The 20,641-nt window shown below is 46.1% G+C and overlaps 1 protein-coding gene across 1 annotated transcript in view; it reads left to right on the top strand.

Moving 5' to 3' along the window:
• Col22a1 (collagen type XXII alpha 1 chain) overlaps nucleotides 1–20,641 on the top strand; it is a 247,389-nt gene that overhangs the window by 9,659 nt on the left and 217,089 nt on the right. The window contains exons 2-3 of the mRNA XM_020188246.2: nucleotides 11,521–11,683; nucleotides 14,853–15,419. Of these exons, the coding sequence (XP_020043835.2) occupies nucleotides 11,542–11,683; nucleotides 14,853–15,419 (709 nt within the window). The 5' untranslated portion in view covers nucleotides 11,521–11,541. The remainder of the gene's footprint in view (nucleotides 1–11,520; nucleotides 11,684–14,852; nucleotides 15,420–20,641) is intronic.

The raw sequence follows: 20,641 nt of genomic DNA, 5'->3' as shown, positions 1-20,641 counted from the left end.
GTACTTTTAGTACAGTAAAGACGAGCTTGCCAGATCCAGTACAAAACTTGAATCCTGTGTTCCTGGTGGGAGCTCTGTGCCCTCCTGTCATGGTCAATGTGAACATGGTCCTGAGGGTCCTGGTGGGAGTGGTTGGCTCTCTATCCTTCATCTTGGCTGCTGGTCTGCTATAGAATGAATTCCCCACCCCCACTTCCTATATTGAAACCTAATTCCTGATGTGATGGTATGGGGAGGTGGGGCCTTTGGGAGGTGCTTAGATGGTGAGAGTAGAGCCATCCTGTATAGGATTAGGTTCCTAACAAAAGAGGCCTGATAGTTTCCTCTCTCTTTTCCCCCTTCCCATGGGAGGACACATGAGAAGGCAGTCCTTTGTGAACCAGGAGGTGGCTCCTACCAGATACAAATCTGTTTATGCCTTGTCGTGGACTTCCAGCCTCCAGCACTGTAGAAACAAATCTCTGTCATTTATAAGGCACCCAGGCTGACTTAGTCTGTACAGCAGCCCTGGCAGACTAAGATACTCTCTCTAGCTTAGCTGTATGTTTTCTGAATGAAGAGGGGTTTTCTTATTTAAATGCCTGTTCATCTGTTGAAGCTGTGGATTTGAATCAAAGGGACTCATTCATAGATTTATTCATGGAGTTGTTATTAAAATGCATTCTGTGGGCAGATGAGCTAAGCAGGGGACACAGATTGCCCTCAGGGGACTTTCTGGAACTCCATTCATTGAGCTAACATATGTGAAAAGGCCCAGCACAGACCAGGGAAGGAAATAAAATGTGGAGTGAACCTTTTCATCCTTCTCATATTCTTTAACCAGGTCTGAATTCAAATCTCCTCTCTGTTGCACACTGGTGGTGTGACCCCCAATAATTATTCAGCTTCATGAGTCCTTGTCTCATCTACAAAACAGGGGAATTCAGTAAGTCTGTATCCAGCAAAAATTTCTGTCAATAATAAAGGAGAAGTAAGACACTCCCAGAATAAGAAAATGATAAGAACTTGTCATTTACAGACTTTCCCTGAAGTAAGTGCTGAGGCAGATCCCCTAACAGAAAGATGTGATGTGAAAAAGAGAAGGAAGAACAGTGACATGGTAAATATAAGGGCATGTATTTAAGACTACACTTCTCAAAAATTCTCAAAAATTATTTGATGATTAAAGCAAAAGTTCTAACATCATCCAGTATGGTGTCTGGTGTGTACAGAGGACAATCTAAAGATGTCATGTGTATTTTATAGAGGGGGAAGACATGCAGGGTGCTGGTGCTCATGCCTTCAATCCCCACTACTCAGGAGGCAGAGATCAGGAGGACTACAGTTCAAAGCCGTATAGGTTGTGAGACCCTATCTCAAAAAAACCCACACAAAAAAGGGCTAGTAGAGGGGCTCAAGGTGTAGGCCTTGAGTTCAAACCCCAGCATACTGCAAAAAAAAAAAAAAAAAAAAGCGAAAGCAAAGAGAGCTGAATGAGAGAGGGGTTTCAGCACTCACAGTGGTAAAACATCCAGAGTGATAGTGGACAACAAGTTATACTTGCATATCACAATACCCAGAGCAACCATTAAAGAAACTGTACATGGATGTATGCAAAACCATGACAGAGTAATCAAAATGGAATCACAAAAACTGTTCAGTTAATCCACAAAAAGGCAGAAAGGGAAACTGAGGAAAGAGGAATAAGATGGATAAAATAAAACAATAAAATGGCAGGTTTGAGCCCATGTCACAGAATAAAGCAAAATGAGAGAGGTAAAAAATTCACTCAGGAATTATTTGTTCAGGTCCCCCAGATCCCCAGGTGAGTTACACAGGTAAACTCACTCAAGAAACTTGTAGTCACCGTTAGGCAACTAGCATCATCCTTTATTAGGCCAATTTATCTTATATTTTTTGTCTGTATAAATATATTAATAATGCAGTAAAATGTTTCCAGTATACACAAACATTCATTTAAAAATTCCAGCAGAAATAGGGGTTATCTCTGTGTGTGGGATCATCCCCATCTGTTGCTAAAGTGTTTGTTGTTCTCCTTGAAGCATTTTGGTGATGGCTGCTTTTAAATTCTTGTGAGACAATTTGAGTTGTTTCAGTGAGGGAATCATTGATTGGATTTTTCCAATTCCGATTGTAATTGTCCTGGCTTTTGGTCTAATGAGTCATTTGCTGTTGTATCATTGACTTTTCTGGCATTATCCTTTTTTTTTTTTATTCTTTTATTATGGTTGCATTGGAGGTTTAATTTGTTTTTAGATAGGGCTGTGCACTTTTGCCTGGATGGGCCTCAGACTGGGAGGCTTCAGATTAGCTGGGGTTGCAGACAGGTGTGTGCCACTATGGATGTGTGCCTGGCCTTATGCATATCTATCTTAATACATATTATTGGAAAGATAAAATCCCAACTTCTTTTCATGCTTAACCATCCACCTGCATGGATCTCAACATTAAAAAGCTGATTGTAATTCTCGAGGATGTTGGTTTATCTGTTTTATATAATTTTTTTTTTCATTTTTCTTTTATTATTCATATGTGCATACAAGGCTTGGTTTATTTCTCCCCCCTGCCCCCACCCCCTCCCTTACCACCCACTCCGCCCCCTCTCTCTCCCCCCCTCAATACCCAGCATTATCCTTTGAAAGTATGGACTCCGTGTGATTTTTTTGTTTTAGCAGACGGTCACCTAGGTTAGATCTAGCACGGTGGCCCAGGCAGGGTATATGTTCAACTCTTTCTTGGCCCTTGCTAACACCACCTAATAAAATGCCCAGTTTTCTTTTATGGTAAAAGCATACCACATCGAATTCCACCATGAAAGTCACCTGAAAATACTGGGCTGGAAAGGAAATCAAAGATACAGAAGTCTGTCTCTCATCACTTACATTTCTAAGTGTGGTAGGTGAAGGTGAGCTGATGCTATTGTCAGAGACAGGCTGCAGATGCTTCTCTCCCTGTACTGACCCCTGTCTGTGACAATACCCCTTGGGTTCTCTTTTCTGCACCCACCCCACTTTTCCAGGAGTTTCTCCAGTCCTAGTTTCTCTTCTGAGCTCTATACTCAGATGATCACCTGCCTCTGACCTCTGCATTGGCTGCTGCTCAGGTGCCTCAGACACCTCAGTCTATCCAGCCTGACCCCATCATTGTGCCCCTCTCACTGACTGGCTCCCAGAGGCTCAAACTGGACATTTGGCTTCCTTCAGGAGGCACTTTTCTCTCTGAAGTTCCACTCCCTGAGGTCACCTGACAGCGTGGAATCTGTAACTGGACCACTTTGCTGGTGGCTGTCTGGAGGAGGGTTGTTGGCAGTATGTCTGGATGTGGCCCAGGCCTCCTCCTGGGTCCCTCTAATTCATCTTTGTCCACAGATTTTCCTAAGTCACATCAGTAGATGTCACATCCGCTGGCCCCAGATTATCTCTAAGCGAAGTGTGAATCCTTGCTGTGGGTCCCCGTGTAAGTCTCTGGCTTCCTTTGTTCATGGTCTTTCCTTGCCCTGAATGCCTTTTGCCATTCTGCATCTCTCCTGATCCTTCATCCTCCCATGATCCCCTCTCAGAGACTCCCTTGCTTCCTCTCGGCACATAAGCGATAACGGACAGGAAGTGGGCTGTTCCTGAAGAAGCAGCCTTTGCCCTCCTTCTTACTCCCTCACGCTCTTCCAGGCTAGCTCAGATATCACCTCCTGCAGAATGGTTCCCCTGACCTCCTGGACCTGAGTCAGGTGCTGGTACTCTCAGCTCCTGTGACTCAGTTTCCTCCCCTCTATTAGAGTATTAAGCATGTGGACACCACCATAAACCTCTTCTCGCTTGTCTATCTACACCAATAGGCTTCAAGTTCAGTGGACATGGCACAGTGTAAAATTCTTGCCATGCATTTAGGGCATTGTTGAATTAAAGACTGAAACAATGAAATACGTGGTACCCTGTGCAGTCAGTGTCAACCAAGGTTTCTGAGTAGTTCAGATAACCTGTCTCCCTAGATAGCCAGCTGTGACAATAATGGTAGCAGTGTATTCCATTGAAATCATGACGCCCATTAAAGTCATTGTCTCATGCCATCTGCTTCACAGATCTTTGAGCTAGGGGATGTCGTTCCCTTTCATGGGTGAGGAAATTAAGGTTTGGAAAATAATAAAAATGGCATGCCCTGAGCATTCTCCATGGCCAGGTATGTTCTCAGCTCTTAATCATTTAATTAAACCCAACAAGCCTGTGAGATATGGGCTGAGGTCCAGAGATGCTAAGGGCCTTCCCCGGATTTGCACAGCTTCTAGATGGCAGCTTGGAATTTGAGTTCTGATTGAAAAGCTTCATCGGTACACTAGCTGCCCCAAGAAAAAGAAACAGAAGTGATGGTGACAGTGACAGTGTCTGCCCTAGCATGGAAAAAGCCTTCACTATGCATTTGTTGACTAAAGGGGACATGCTCCATGTCCAGGATGCAGAGTCTCTGGTGATCCTGGCTGGATCCCTGGCAGCTCTGTTGGGACAGAAGCTATTCACCTTTCTTGTGCCCTCTCTGACCTGCAAGTGCAGTCTGCAGCACAGACAGCTCAGCAGAGCTGTGCTGGAGGCTCAGAGTTGGGCCATGATAGGAAGGAAGATATAGCTCAGTGGCCTGGCCACAGCCACACCATGCATGTTTTCATGTCCCAGCCAGATTCCTGCCTATCACCTGGCAACACAGCAGTCATGCCCATGTACCCAGCCCCCACCCTAGGTGGGCAGGGGCCAGCCCCTTGATTAGGCAGAGTGCGGATTCTTTCAGACTGACTTAGTAGTGTGCCGAGGCTCATTTTCTCTTTCTAAATTGCTTTCTACCCAGTGTTTGTCCTGCCCCCTCCTCTGGGTCCCTGGATCAGGAATGCTGGTTACTATGGCAATGGGCTGACTAGTGGAAAGAACCCAGCTCAGTAAATTAATTGCTGGACTTTTGGGGAACTAATGGCAGAGCTCTGCCTCCCAGAGACAGGGGTGTGTCCTGTGTCATGCCAACTTGGCAGCTAATGCCTGGAAACAGCTCAGGGCAAAATGGAAGGGAGATGGCACTGTGGTGCCCTGCTCACTGGGGCTATAGCTTGAAGTGGGCTGGGAAGGGGGAGGAGACCATTTGTCAAGAGTCTCACATTTTTCAAGCACTGAGTCTGTGGTTGGATTCGTGCTGGAGGCTTTGCAGAAGTCACTTGCTTTAAGCCTCCCCTCATCCCAACAGAGCAGAGATCACCCCTTCTTATGGGCAAGGGAATGGAGGACTAGAACTGCTCCTTCAATCACTAGGGAGCCCAGCTGAGTTTTCACTCCAGGCTGTCTCCCTCAGTGGGCACCTATCCTAGGTAGAATGTTGTTCTTTTGTCTACCAACTCTTCTGGAAGCTAGAAGCAGAGGGATTAATTCCTAACTCATTCTATGAAGTCAGCATCTCTCTCATACCAAACCAGACAAACACTTTCCAAGCAAAGAAAACTATAGACCAATATCTCTTATGAACATAGATGTAAAAATCCTCAGTAAAATAGTAGCAAATCAAATCCAACAATGGTGTAAAAAGAATTATATACCACAACCTGGTGGGGTTTATTCCAGGAATGCAAGGTTGGTTCAACACTTCCCCAGAATCAATTAATGTTAATTAACACATGGGAATGGCCCAGAAGGGTATTCTTTTTCTCTCTGAGGACTTGTGTAGAGGTCTTGTCCCCAGGTCCTGCCCTTCTACATCTGAATCCCTGGTCCTCTCCCTCCTGTGACCTGGTTAGCATAGTTGGGTTGTGGTTAGATTTTTTGCTTGTTTCCCTCCTCTTTTGTGTGCTTAAGTGTTGCTGCACCCATATTCCACACTCTCAGAGAAGCAGGGCTGCTGAGGGATCCTGAATGTTGACTCTGCTCACACCACATTAGCTTAATCCTGGCTCTCCCATATGAAGGAGACATTGCTGAAGCCCTTTGTTCCTCAGTTTGTTCCCCCATTTAGGGGCTAATACTGCCTACTATTCAGAGTAATAGTTATTTTATGCATGAAACCCTTAGAATGGTTCTTGGCACTTGGTAAGTTCATATGTGTTAACAGTTAGCAGTGGAAATGATAGGGTTTGGCGTCATTGAGGTCTAACGCCAAGGTTAACTCAGTCGTTACTAGTGGTGTTAGGGGAGTTGTCCATATTCCCTGGTTCTTGGGTTCATTATCAGTAGAGTGGGGATGATAGTGCTGACTTGCAAGTGTGTGGTAATGTTAGAGAGTGTGTGTACAAGGCACCCTGCTCACAGCATACACACAGTCATGCATTTTCCCTACCCTTCCCCTGGAGAACCAAGAATTGGGCCTGTCACTTTCCTTCACAGATATTTCACTGGCCCCAGAGTGGGTGGTCTTTCTTTCTGTTGATGTGGTGTCTTATGTCAACTGATTTTTGTGTGTTGAACCACCCTTGCGTTCCTGAGATAAATGCCATTTAGTCATGGAGTCTGATATTTTCAATATACCGCACAATTTGGCTTGCTCATCTTTTGCTAAGTAATTTTGCCTCTCTGTTCATTAGGGATAGTTATCTGTAGTTTTCTTTCTTTTTGTTTGCATTTGGGAAGATACATTATAGGAATTCCTCTAAAAACTTGGATGAAGCCCAATTTCTGCAATCAGGGAAATTATCAAATTTCTTGAGTCCTGGGAAATAATGAACAAGGAGAGAGTCTTCCATTTTTGTCCCTACATCCACCATCTTTTTGTTACTCAAAAAAGTGGTGGCTTGGAAGTTGCTGCTAATGTCTGAGCTTGTTGTATCCATGGAAGCCTTAGAGAATGTAGGTTCTGCCCAGAAGAGGCCTGGGTTCAAGTCTAAGCCCCTCCTCTAACCCAGTGAGTGACCGGGGAAAGACATATGTCTTCTTTCTGTATCAGGCTCTTCCTTCCCCAAATGAGAATAATGATGCCCATCTTGAATGGTCACATGAGACATACAACAACCAGAAAATGCCTAGAGCAGGGCAGAAAATAAATGGCAGTTAGCCATTTGCTTTCTTAACTCTCTGATGGTATCTATGCTGTGTAATGAATGACTCCTAGCTACCACAAGGTAGTAAGGTAATAGGACAGCATTAGATGCCAGCTGTTCTTCACTAATTCATAAGTCTAACATTTATTGAGGTGACCACTATGTGTTAGAAACTGCCCTAAGTGCTGGGCAAAAGCACAAACAATGTAGACAAGCCTCATTCACCAGCTTTGAAGGATGAGAGGACTGGGCCACCAGCTCGAACTTGCTTATTCTGTCTCTTCTCTTGCTGGACCATCTGACCCTTAATCCTGGAACTCTGACTGGCCCTACATGTTCCCTTTCAGGACAATACCTTTCTTCTTCCTGTGGCTGCCTCCTGCTATTGCCATTCAGGCTCTTGTAGCCCAGGCACTTGCAATGTGGCCTTCAGTGCCTTGGTAAATGAGTGCACTTTGCCAAGAAAGTGGTAGAGGTCAGATTGTAGAATTCATGTACCTACCTAAGAGGATCCTGCACACCTGTCCTGCTTGGAAAGGTCCCTAAGTACCCTGTACTGGTACCCCTTGGGGCCTTTTAGATTCCATCCTGTCTGTCTGAAGTTGTCATCTTCCTTTTGTCTGCTTTGGTCCTACTCGGTCCTCTGAATTGCACTTGCAAGGGCCCTAAGAAGCCTGACCTTGCCCTGAAATGGTAATGTGGCTGCTACCCACCAACTCCCTGTGTCCTCTACCACTCTGCAATTTCTCCTTCCAGCATTCATTGGATCTGGCCTTGCCCTGTTGTGCATCTTATCCATATCTCAGGAGTCAGCAAGTGCCTGTCCAGAGTGTGCTCAGTGTCACTTACTTACCTGTCCTCGGCATCTGGCATGGGAGGACAACTGGGTGAATATTTAATAAATGAGCAAATCAGTGGTTATTTCTTTAAACTCTCCCCTTTTCCCTGTCCAGAACCTTAGCTTGAACAAAGGCAAATCCTTTTATAAATGGACATTCACTTGAAAATAAAATATACAGAATGGGGAAATGCACCTAAGCAATAAACCTCATGGACCAAAGGTATGCACACAAAATAAGGAACAATATTTCTTCTATCTGAGTTGGAAAAGATTAAAGGAATGATACCTTCGTTTCTGTCAAATACGTGGTGAGGGAGCTCTCCTAGATACTTGCACACTACTGAGGTGATGAAAATGGATACAGTTTTGAAGAACAATATGTTAATTCATGTCAGGGTCCTTGCAAAATTCATAGGACCCTCCAAGCGTTTTTCTACAAACCTATCCTAAGAAAATAATTGTATATGGGCAAGACTTAGGTACAAAGATGTCCTTGGTAGTATATTAAACAAGTAAAATGGCCTATTAAATGTCCACAAGTAGAGATTATGATTAAAAGATAATAGTGCTAGTTATATAGGTATAGTTCTAGGTGGCCAATAATGATGGAAGTCAATAAGAATGAAACTTATGAGATATTTTTAACAGACCAGGCAGAACAGAAGATATAATATAAAGAGAAAAAACATTCCCAACATGGATGGGGATATGCAGAGTGGGCCATGCATAAGGAGAATGGGCTTTGACCCCTGGGTTCAAATCCTAGCACCACCTCTAGTAGGAAGACTGTCATCCTTCCATGCTGTGGAAGCAATCAATAAAATGGGGTGGATATCCTGGTGCCGGCACAGATCCTGAACTGGAGAAGTAAGTAAGATGAAATTAGGGAGGGAAACTGCTTAGTGTACTTACTGGAGCAGGCACTTAACACTCCTTACAGTTAGTACCAGGCGCAGTTAGGCATGATCAGCTTTGGGGACTGCCCCATCTAAACAGAATGGAGACAGGAACATGCCTGCAGCATCAGTCCTGTGCCCAGGCCAATAGTCTCAGAGATCAACTTTGTCCTGTGGCAGCTGAGTTATGAACCGCCCCTTCTTTCTTTCTATTTTTATCTTTTTTTCTCTTTCTTTTCTTTAGAGTGGGGCATTAACTGAGTGCCTGCTTTGTGCTAGGTTTTGTGCCTGTCACTGGTGTTACAGAAGCCACTAGGTCCCATTCTCTGCCTTTAAAGAGCTCCCTGGCAATCTGCATGTACAGATCATTGCAGATTGTCATGATGCATTCTCTGACCAGGAGCAGTGCCAGGCCCCATGGAAACAAATCAGTGCTTAAACCAAAATTCTGGGATGTCTCTCTTCAATCAGCTACTCATTTCCCAGGAAGTGCAGAAGGATAGGAGGAAGGAGACATGAGGAATATGTTGCCCCTCGGCGAGTAAAGCCCCCAACCCTACAGAGGGCACCAGGGATATGAGATGAGATGGTCCTCTGCCAGGAAATTGAGGGGATAGATGAAACCTGAATGAGTTGTGGGAAGGTAAAGGTCACAATCGTAATGTGTTAGTTATTGGTGCACAACCTAGCATAGGGCACAGCAGATTGGTTAAATTCATCTGGAAGGTGCTGTGTTAGAAGCTTTTCTGAATGTTAGTGTCTGGTAAATGTAGAGAATGGAGTGAATTTGGGGGGGTGTGAAGCCCAGGCTTACTGGGTTCCAGGAAAGGACATCTCCTTGGCTTGGCCTCAGGGCTGAAGGGTCACAGGTACAGCAGAAACTTCTAGACTCAACATAGATGGGGTGACTCTCCTTTGAGATACACCTGCTGGTTACAGGATGTCTGACCTTGGATCCAACCCCACTAGGGGTGTGGCTGGTCCAAATTCCCTCACCTGCTAAGGTCAGCTATTTAAAATCTGTAAAATGGGGACAGCCACCGCCTCCCACAGTGAGTTAAAAGACCTGATTGAAATTAGATGGCCTCGGCCATCCTGAGGTCAAGTTGGGGGGCTGGCATCCAGGATACAGGGCGTTACCTGCAGAACACAGGGTGAGAGAACATTCCATGCAGGCTGGAGGGCAGAGGCTGTGTGAGGTCAGAGGGACTGGGGCACATTGTGGTCAGTGAGGCCCAGGCGGTTTCTGCCCACACATGTGCATTTACCTTGCTCTCTATGTCCTTTGTATGTGTGTCCCCATGTGTGTACATGTGAATGTGTGTGGGTGTATATGTGTCTATGAGAGAGAGAGAAAGAGACAGAGAGAGAGAGAGAGAGAGAGAGAGAGAGAGCACCCTAGAGAGACATGAACCCCTAGAGACTGCTCCACCTGTGTTGGTCATCGGGCTCAGCCCTGTTGATGTTTTCTTCACAGATAATCCAGGTTTTTGGAGGTACTCTTCTGATTCCCAGGTATACTTTAAATTGTTTTAGATTTTTATTCACAAAAAGCTGAAATGTCAGCACAATTCAGAAAAGCGCAATAAGGAGAAACACCTCCATATCCACACACACCTGCTTGTACACACACACACACACACACATCCATGTGATCACTCCCCTTTCCCTGTGGTTTTCATCTGCACATCCCTTCCCAGCCTTGGCCACGGGCACTGTTGGTGGCATGTGGCTTCTGCTGGGGTGGATGTGCCAATTTATGGGCTATGTTTCCATGTCTTCTGTAGTCACCCCACTAATCAGTGGAATTTTCTGCATTACATGAGGACTTTGCAACGTCAGTAAATATGCTTGTTCTCAGTTTATTCCCTGCCACCTGCTTCATATTATCTGTTCATTAAAATCTAAAGAAAGTGTTCGCCTATTTGAGGCAGAACAGCACTCATGTCCTACTGGCCTTTGAGACAACCTCCCTTCCATTACAAGTGTTTGGATTTGGTAATCCCTTGAAAAGTTCATTTTCCCCTGCACTTATAGATACTGGTTGAGCATGCATACAGGGCTCTAATCCATGAGTAGGGAGTCAGCTTGGCATCAACTGTCCCATCCCCCAAGCATCTAGTGGTTGGAAGAAGACAAGGAGGCAGATGGATAAAGTGACAGCCCACAGCTAACAGGAGGGGAGCTCAGGGTTTGTTGGAGGTAGCCAAGGGTGGCACCTCATTTGGTCAGCTAGGAAGGTGCCTGGGAAAATCTTCTGGCAAAACAGCATCAGAGCTGTGTTCCACCAGGGTTCTTGGTGTGAGTGTGGGATTTCAGGTAGAGGGAAACCTTTCACAGAAGGAAGGGCCTGTGACAGACCTGGCCTCAGCGGAAAACTGCTAGAAAATCCACAGCCACCAAGTGCAGCTTGCTGGGCCAGTGCGGAGAGGAGGTGAGGTCGGGGCAGGTGATCATGGCGATCTGTGAGCCGTGTTCAGTAAGGGACATGGGTGGTACTACTGAAGGGCTCCAGGCAAGGTGCTGTGGGGTCCCCAGAAGCACCTCCTCCTCTCCTCAGACTTCTGTCCTACCAGGGCCTGGCAGGACCTCACTGTGCTTTTGCTAGTTGGGTGGATGGAGGGACAGATGGTTGAGCTCTTTGGAAGGTCACATTGTTGTCTATGTGAAGAGTGGAAGTGGAGGAGTGAAGATGGCCTGGGTGGCTGGGTACACAGGGGATTCCTCTCCAGTTCTTGTGGTCGTTCTGCTCCAGAGCATTCTTTAAGGGCTTGTTTTTCTCAACACAGGAAATGCTCCGGTAGACACTGATGGTGGCTCTTCCTGGCCAAGAAATGCTTGTCTTCAAGAGCAAGAGAACCATGGCACACCCTCGAGGGAGCACTGTAGCCTGCCTTCTGTGGTTTCTGCTGCTGTGGAGTGGGGATGGCTGCTGCCAGGCCCAGCGAGCAGGTGGGCATCGCAGTCTGAGGGTGCTGGGGACTGAACAGTCAGCTCGGGTCTGTTAGTGAGTGACTCTGTGTGTCAAAGTGTCAGCAGTCCAACAAGTGTGTGCTGTCTCTCCTCTAACCGATGTATGTATAATGACCAGCTGTTCAGCAGGGACCAGTGTGTGAGAAAGAAATCTGTGAGTGTGGGAGAGTGTGGAGTGTGTAAGAATGTGAGTGTGTGTGACATGTGAGAATATTTGCATGTATGTATGTGAGTTAGGGTGTGTGTGCACTTGTGAATATGAGGGAATGAGTGTATGTGAGAGAGAGGGTGAGAGCAAGAACAGGCTTCCTTGACACACTTCTCTGCCTTTCACACGTGTGCTAGAGCCTGATCCTAGCAAGTGCGTGTAGGATTTGGTGCTGGAGATAGGCAAGGTTTAAGGTCCTGTTGTGTTGCTCAGTTCTGTGAAGGCTTTGGGACACATTCCAGGGAGAATGGACATACTGAAGTCCAGCCAAAGAAGTGTCTGGGACAGAACATGGCTGTGGAGTGGACTAATGACTGGGAACATTCACTGGAGATAGGAAGTCCTAGGAACAGGTGGGGCTGAGCTGTGATAGGATGGCTTTGCTGTCCTGTTGTGCTAGAGTCTGCAATGGGAAGCACCACTTCAGGACCACCCACAGGGTAGCAGAGAGCACCTGTTACTAGATCTGAGGTGTAAGAAGCTGTCACCCCTTTACAGATGAGGAACTGAAGTACAGAGATCCCAAGCCCCCAGCAGGTGAGTCTGGGAGAACACCGAAAGTGATGTGCCAGAGCTTCAAAAATAAAGTTCACTTTATTTCTTTATCGGTTTTACAATGTTCTCTCATGTAGTTTACTTTGCCTGAGTCTCTCAAACCTGATTGACTGGAGAGAGCAGTAGTGACTATGGATATCAGTTTTACAGTGAGAACATGTGCAGACAATTCAAAGTGGAAAGACCCTAAGACCATCCCTCCATTCCTCATGTCACAGAGTGGAAGATGGTCCCCAAAGGAATCAGGTACCTCTCTGGGGTGGCAGACCCTTAGCCTCTAGCAGGTTGAGGCCTCAGATCAGAACCTTTTTTGAATACCACATTTAATTCTCATGTACCCACAATCCAGCTCTTCCCAGCCTTTTGGGGGAAGATGTGCCAAAGCTCAGAGGGCTCAGTGAGACTGCCTGAGCAAACAAACAGTCTGCAGTCCTGAAACAAATTTGCTGTAGGATTACAGCCTGCAAGCTGGACCCTGCCTAGCCCTCTCAGAAATTATCCTGAACAGGCTGGGACATCATTGTCCCAAGGACAAAAGGGTGACCTTTGTGTCAAGGAGAAAAACTCCCCAGGAATTATCTCTGAGTCTATACATCTGGGCAAACACACTCCAAAACCTCCGATCCTGTTAGGGACAGTAGTGCCCAACCTGTTACGGAGCTCCACTCTAGACATGCAGATTGCAACTGGGATTTTGAAAATTGGAGGGAAATAGAGGTGTGAAATATTCAAGAGCAGCAGTGATTCAGAAAAGATAAGGAAATATCTGTGTGTGTGTAAATACATATAGCTCTATTGTTTTCCTTGTTTTTGAACTTAATTGTTTTGCAAAGATAAAAGAAAAAATACAGAATACTAAAATGAATTCAAATCTCTGCCTGCCACAGACCAGAAATGCTTTCTTCTCAGGTTCTTGCAGGCATACCTATACACTTGCATGCACTTGCCTGTGCGCACACACACATACACACACAAACACACACACAAAACATACACACACAAACACACATATACAGGGCTTCTTCCCAGAAATTCTGTCCTGTTAAACATGGTATTTAAGAATACTTATCACACTTGCCACTCTAGGGGGAGATGTGTCCATGTTGATAAATGAAGATTCCTTCCTGTCATGTTGGTCCTTGACTCTGGGTGATGGCATAGGGTGTGTCTATATTTTTCTTGGCTGTACTGCTGTGATGTTCCTTATATATTTTTTTTCCTTCCAGTTTTCTGGAAATTTAGTGATTTACCCCCAGAAAACAATTGATGGATAGAAAGATACATTCCTTTAAGAGGCTTGAAAACCCCCCCAGAGGATGGTGTGACAAACCCTATGGCGCCTCTGAGCAGAGACATACCTTCTCCCTGTGCTCATGCCAACCTTTGCCATGCTGGTGTTTTAGCAAAATGTGTTCTTGTTTTGCTCTGGTTTATTTTTACCACTCAAATGTTTGTGCCAGGTGCTCCCAGAGGTCTCCTGGGCTGCTCCTGGTGGGGCTTCTCAGTAGTGCCATGTATGTCTGTGCAGGACTTGGAACTCCAGAAACACTTTTCCTCATGACCTAATTATGAAAAGGATTCATCAGCTCCCTGCTCAGGGTTGCTGTGAAAATGAGAAAAATTATTTTGTTTAATCAAGAGCATCATATAGTTTATATAAAATTATATAAAGCCTTATTTCATTTAATGAAACGGATCATATCATCTATATAAAATTTATATTTATAAAATTACAAGTATAGATGTGTGTAAAGTATTACAGAATGGCTGGAAATTTGTATTTAAAATATATGAATGCTCCATATGTGACATGATTTCTAATGGTGAGACGCTGTAAAATATTTAAATATCCACCAAGGGAACAAGGGCTAAAATCAGCACACCGCTAGATGCAGGGCAAACGGCTTGTGTACCAGTGTACCTGGCATAGTCTGGTTTCCATCAGTGACTGTGTGGAAACAGAAAATGATGGAGGCTGTGCACCATGGGTTAACAGTGGTTTTCTCTGTGTGTGCAGACTGGACAAGAACATTTAAAAGGTTTTGATTGCCCTTTCTGACGTCTCTGAAATGGGCACGTATTATTTGTTGTAGATTTAAGTAATAATAAAACAAAGGCAGTTTTGACCAAAGTAAAAGTGGAGAGATTGAGGCATAGCTGTGTTCTAAATCCTGGGTTGTCCTTTGTGGTGACTTTGGGGAAGGTTTATCATTTTTGCCATGTGACCCTGGAAGGCTCTGAGCCCTCAATTTCCTGTATGTCACATGCTAGTGAGAGGCAGAGCAGACAGGTATCTGAGTCAGGTCTGTGTGGCCCTAGTGACCACAAAGGACATGCACTTTCCGTGACCCATTCGCCTTAGTCATCCTTTCTCTTGCCCTACAGGCTGCAAAAGTGTGCACTATGATCTGATCTTCCTCCTGGATACCTCCTCCAGCGTGGGCAAGGAGGACTTTGAGAAGGTCCGGCAGTGGGTGGCCAACCTGGTGGACACCTTCGACGTGGGTCCAGATCACACCCGCGTGGGGGTCGTGCGCTACAGCGACCGGCCCACCACTGCCTTCGAGCTGGGCCGCTTCGGCTCGCGCGAGGAGGTCAGGGCAGCGGCGCGGCGCATCACCTACCACGGCGGCAACACAAACACGGGCGACGCGCTGCGGTTCATCACCAGCCGCAGCTTCTCTGCGCAGGCCGGTGGCAGGCCTGGGGACCGCGCCTTCAAGCAAGTGGCCATCCTGCTGACCGACGGCCGCAGTCAGGACCTGGTGCTGGACGCCGCGGCGGCCGCGCATGCAGCGGGTATCCGAATCTTTGCCGTGGGCGTGGGCGCCGCGCTGAAGGAGGAGCTGGATGAGATCGCCTCTGAGCCCAAGTCCACGCATGTCTTCCACGTGTCCGACTTCAATGCCATAGACAAGATCCGCGGCAAGCTGAGGCGTCGCCTGTGTGAAAGTGAGTGGGCACTGCTCCCTTGTAGAGCTCTGGGTCCTTGCAAGGCCAGTGCATTGTGTCACCTGTGCGGCCAACAGGAGAGAGGAGTAGTGTAGCCAGAGCAGGGGAGGCAAGCAGCAGGGCCAAGCGCTGGAAGAGAGGCCATTCCTAGGGGTGGCTACCAGAGGGATCTAGTTTCTGTCCACACCCAGCAGAGCTTGTCATCAGGAACCTGTCTGGCCTCTCCCTCCAGGGGAGAGGTGCAGGCAGAGGGCTTGGAGATTACAGAGTTTTTGGAACTCCTCTTAACCACCAGTGAGCTAAGCTACTTGAAGACTAACTGAGGGAGCCTGAGTGCTGACCACCCTGAGCTACTATGGGGATGGGGATGATGCCAGCAAAGCCCTCACTGAAGGTCTGGCTAATAGCAGGGGAGCCCAAGGGGGTGAGAAGAGAGATCAAGCATGAAAATGGGCACAGACAGGCTTGGCAAACTGTGCAGCGCAACCTCACATCAGCCCTTTAGAGAGAGTCAGGGGATGCATATCCCAGGGCTCAGGGCTGTTGACCATTAGCTCTCTGAGATGACCCTGGTCTCTACCTTACTTATCTGGAACCTGTTCACTGTGGCTAGGGGTGAGAAAGGGGTAAGCGTGTGGGGCAGCACTGCTGCAGGCAGAGAGCTGATGGTCCCCAGGGCAGACCCTGACCTCCAGGATCCTACTGGAGTCATTCTGGGGACAGCCCCCTCCCCAGGATAGGAAGGATGAAGAGGTTTTCTTGGGGTCCAGTCTGGCTCCAGTTTCTGCCTCTGTCTGCTTCATTAGGATGGTGTTTGTCTTTCTTGAGTCCCAGTTGGCACTGGGTGACTCTCCTTTCCAGGCCCAGTAGGGGCTGGGCTTTGAGGCTGGTATGGGGCTGGGAGCAGAGTGTCAGCTTGTCTTACTGACTACTGTAGGGGACTGGGCAAGTCCTGGCTGGTAAGCCCGGTAGGTCTCACCTTGACCAGGGGCAGAGAAACATTAGGGGGTGGGGCAGTGGTGGGAAGGGTGGTGGTAGGGGCAGCTGAGTGTGGCTTAGCAGGGGGCAAGGGTCTGGTCCCAGGGATGTGCGTGGCTTATAGCCCAGAGAGGAAACAGCTAAACCATTTCAGAAACTGGGATGGCACCAGGTTTCCTTACATTATGGCTCTCTATGGTTATCATTCAATTACTTATTTATTCTACATTTGTGTGGCCTTTTACTGATTTCTGGGACCACAGAAAAAGATGAGACATAGCTCCTGCCCTTGGGGCCTTTTTAGTCTTGAAATCAGGGAAGGCACAGGAAGAGTGCCAGAGACACATAAAGTCAGGCAGTGTCGTGGGCCAGGGCCTTGTGCAGGGGGAGGGGAGGTGATGCTGAAAATGAAGGAGGGCTTCTGGAGGAGGTGTCCTCGGGCTGTTCCTGAGCTTAAGAAGCGATGTGCTATTATAAAGGGAGTATGACTGCGGTCCATGGAGGGAAGTGGGGTTGTTGGTCTTTGTCAGATTGTCATACTTTCAATAAAGAAGGTCCTGTGTGTGAAGGTAAGGACGTTGTAGGGTTTTATGCAGCAGTATGGCATGGTCAGATCTATGTGGAGAATAGAAGGCTGGGAGGGCAGCAGGAGAAGACCAGGACACATTAGAGGGCTGTGCTTCTAGAGAGATCAGCCTTGAGAAGTGGGCTCATCTTATAGCTGAGGATACAGATGCCCAGAAGGACAGGTGAAGACAACTCATTGGGTTGCAAGCAAGTCCTCGTCTGTGTACTTAACATAAGTGACTCCACTTGACCTTCATTACATCCTCTTCCCCAGATAGGGGGAGAGACTTCTAGACTTGGTCACTGGGCATTTTGCCATCCTAGTTCAGATTGGATCTGACCAGATCTCAACAGAACTTAATTTAGACTTTGAAGCATCTCTGTGTCCAGGGGACTGTTCTGGAGTACTAGAAAAACCCCAGAGAGGTGGGTCCTTAGGATGTGCTGCACAGTTAATAAGTTAGCAGGGCTGGGAGCAGAATCCAGCCTTCAGCCTCCAGCCTCTGTGGGCTGTCTTCCTCCCGCTATGCCTACAGAATGCAGGGGTCACAATATCAACCTTGGTTCTGAATTAGGGTTGATATGTCAGAACACAAGTGACTGAGAACTCCACTTTAAATGGATTAGAGAAGAAAGCAAGTTTATTTTCATACAGGATTAAAAAGGCCAGAGGTCAGACCTTCACAGGATGAAAACAGGTCTTTTCATGCTTTTTCTATTCCTAGGTTCCTGTCTGGGAAGACTTGTGTGGCAGGTCCCAGCAGTAAGTGGGTTTCAACTGAAGAAATGTGATGAGGTTTCTGTTTAGAGAAGGGTAGGATCAAGCAATGAATGAATGATAAATTGATTGAATTGGTGAGGGCTGAAGAGGAGCTTTTTAGCAGGAATATAGACTTGGAAGCACTCAAGTGCTTCCTCCTGGATCATTGCTAAGGGGAACAGGGAGGAAGGTCCTGCCCTGTCTCCAGCCTGGCTGCTACCTGTCTTAGCCTGGCTCTCTCTGACACCAACAGACCAAGTCCAGGTGTCAATGTGGCATCATGGTACTAGCAGCAGGGTGGAAGTGAGAATGGATGTGAGTGAGAAGATTGGGGATGCCAGCACAAGACACCTGTCAGTGCCTCATAGGGTCTGTGGGAAGCTATTTCCTAGTATGCTTACCACACAGTCTAACTGGACTACAGTAGGTCATGCGACTACTCCTAGACCAATCACTAGTCCTGAAATCACTTGATCTTATCTAACATTTGGGAGTGGAAAATGTTATTACCTGCATCCATTAAGAAAAGGGGTTTAATGTGTAAGTAAAAAGTGGAGAAATGCTTGTGACTCACACCTATAATCCTAGATACTTGGGAGGCTGAGATCCAGAGGATTGCAGTTTGAGGCTAGCCCAGGCAAAAAGTTCATGAGACTCCATCTAAACTAATAGGTGTGGTGGCATGCACCTGACATCCCAAGCTGCGCCGGAGGCTGAGATCAGGAGGATCATGGTTTCAGGACAGCCCAGCAAACAAATTTGCAAGACTCCCATCTCAATGGAATAAAGCTGGTGTGGGCTTGCACCTGTCATCCTACTTACAGTGGAAGGCATAAATAGGAGGGCCACAATTCAGACTGATCTCGGTAAAAAGATTCCATTTCCAAAACAACCAGAGCAACGGTGGTACAGCGCTTCCCTAGCATGCGTGAGGCCCAGGGTTCGATCCCAGCACCAAAAAAGAAAAGATGAAAAAAAAAAACCTCTCCCCAAAACAATCAGAGCAAAAAGGGCTGGAGGTATGGCTTAAGCAATAGAGTGCCTACCTAGCAAATGTAAAGCCCTGAGTTCAAACCCCAGTATCACACATACATACAAAACCTGGAGAGCAGAGGCTGTTACCAAGAGGAGAAACATGCAAACCAGCCCAGAACACTTGTCCACCATGATAACATCAAGGAAAACTCATGGATCCTATGGCCTGGATTCTCCAAATGCCTAAGCAGAAATAAGATTTAAGTTAATGCTCAGTTGCTTAAGGGGAAGCCATTTTTATAAATACAGCTGTGAGACTAAGAGACCCTTGTCTATTATAGTGACAAATGAAACAAAATCCCCTTACAGTTGCTTCAATTAGAAGCACAGCAAAACAAAATAAAAGAGCTAACAGTAACATTTTGGAAACATCTGGTAAGATCAAATCAAGGCATGTCAGAGAATCCAAACCAGAAGTTCCATGGTACATGAAGATGCCTGTGAATGACCTCAGACTGAATTAAGTAGGAACTGTTCTGAACAGGGACTTTATAGTCATGGTCTGGAAAAATCATAGAATAACAATAGAGTTTATTTTATGTAGTAATCATTCAGTTTGGTCCAACCCATTTCATTCATTCAGCCATGTATTGCAGCAGCCACTAAATCCAATCTAATTTAGTCAGTCTTTAACAACTATGCATTGTTGTGAACATTCATTCAATTCAGTCTGCTCATTCATTCACGTCAGGTGCCTAGTATGCAGTGATGGAGTTGGAATTTTCCTTGAAACGCTCTTGTCCACTTATGGCAGCAGGAAAGTGGCAGACAGCTACTCTGCAGGATGTGCACTGGTTGCCATCACATTTTATATATGTATTAGTTATATTCTTATAATACATAATGTAAGAGTATAATCTTCACCAGGAAAAAGTCTGCTCCTAGCAGTGTTGTGGTTCCTGAGACAAGGGCTGATATTTAGTAGATGTTCCTTAAGTATTACTTAAGGAGAGTCAAGGGCAGTAAGTGGTCTGACAAGGAACTCTGTGCTTGCTGTTGTGATGTGCACACTGGAAGGAAGGATCTGTGCCCAATGCAAGGAAGAATATTTTAGCAAATCTGAATCATAGCTAACAACAAATATTTAACTTGCCTGTATTTTAGTGAACAGAGACAAAATTGATTTTGAAGGTTGGTGCAGGTCTGGGAAAGGCAGGCTGGCTGGAATAGGCTGAATCGGGTCAAAGCTATTGCCTACTTTCTAGATGGGACAAATGCAGAGAGGGAACGAGGGGACCCAACTCTAAGTGAGGTGAGTGAAATTAAGATGGTCTGCTGTTAGCCAAGGGTCTTGTGTTACATTGTCTCACTCCATCCCCTGGACCCTCAACCATGAAGTGGGGGTCCTCATGGACATTTACACACTGGGGCATAGATGCTCGGCCCCTGTGCTGCCCAACATGTGGGGCTACTGAGCATTGGGAATGGGGCTGGACAAACCGAGAAGTGCTGCAAGTGTAATGTGCATCCTGGATTTTATAGGAAAAAACAAACTAATATATCTCATTAATTGTCTTACCTTGATTGCACATTGAAATGATATTTTAGAAAATTAGTGTTCAATATAGTATGTTAGTAAACTCAATTTACCTTGCTTTTTAAAAGACTGTTTTTAATGTGGCTACTAGAAAATTTAACTGTACATATGTAGGTCACATTTTCTTTTGGATGTTGTTGCCCTGAAGGTAACAGGATACTACAGATGTGTTTGACAGCTCGAGTGGTGGTGGTAGGGGATTTGAATGTAAAACAATGGTTGTAAATTCTCCAATTTTTGGTCATTAGACTTATTACCTGTATGATGTTTGATACATTGTCTGTTTTTCCACTTACAAATAACCATCATCTCTTTCCTTCCCCTACTTCCCACATATGATAGAGT

Source organism: Castor canadensis, chromosome 3 (genome assembly GCF_047511655.1).
Source record: "Castor canadensis chromosome 3, mCasCan1.hap1v2, whole genome shotgun sequence".
Lineage (NCBI taxonomy): Eukaryota > Metazoa > Chordata > Mammalia > Rodentia > Castoridae > Castor > Castor canadensis.
Note: the sequence above shows the minus strand (reverse complement) of the source record. Positions and strands in the feature narration are given on the sequence as shown.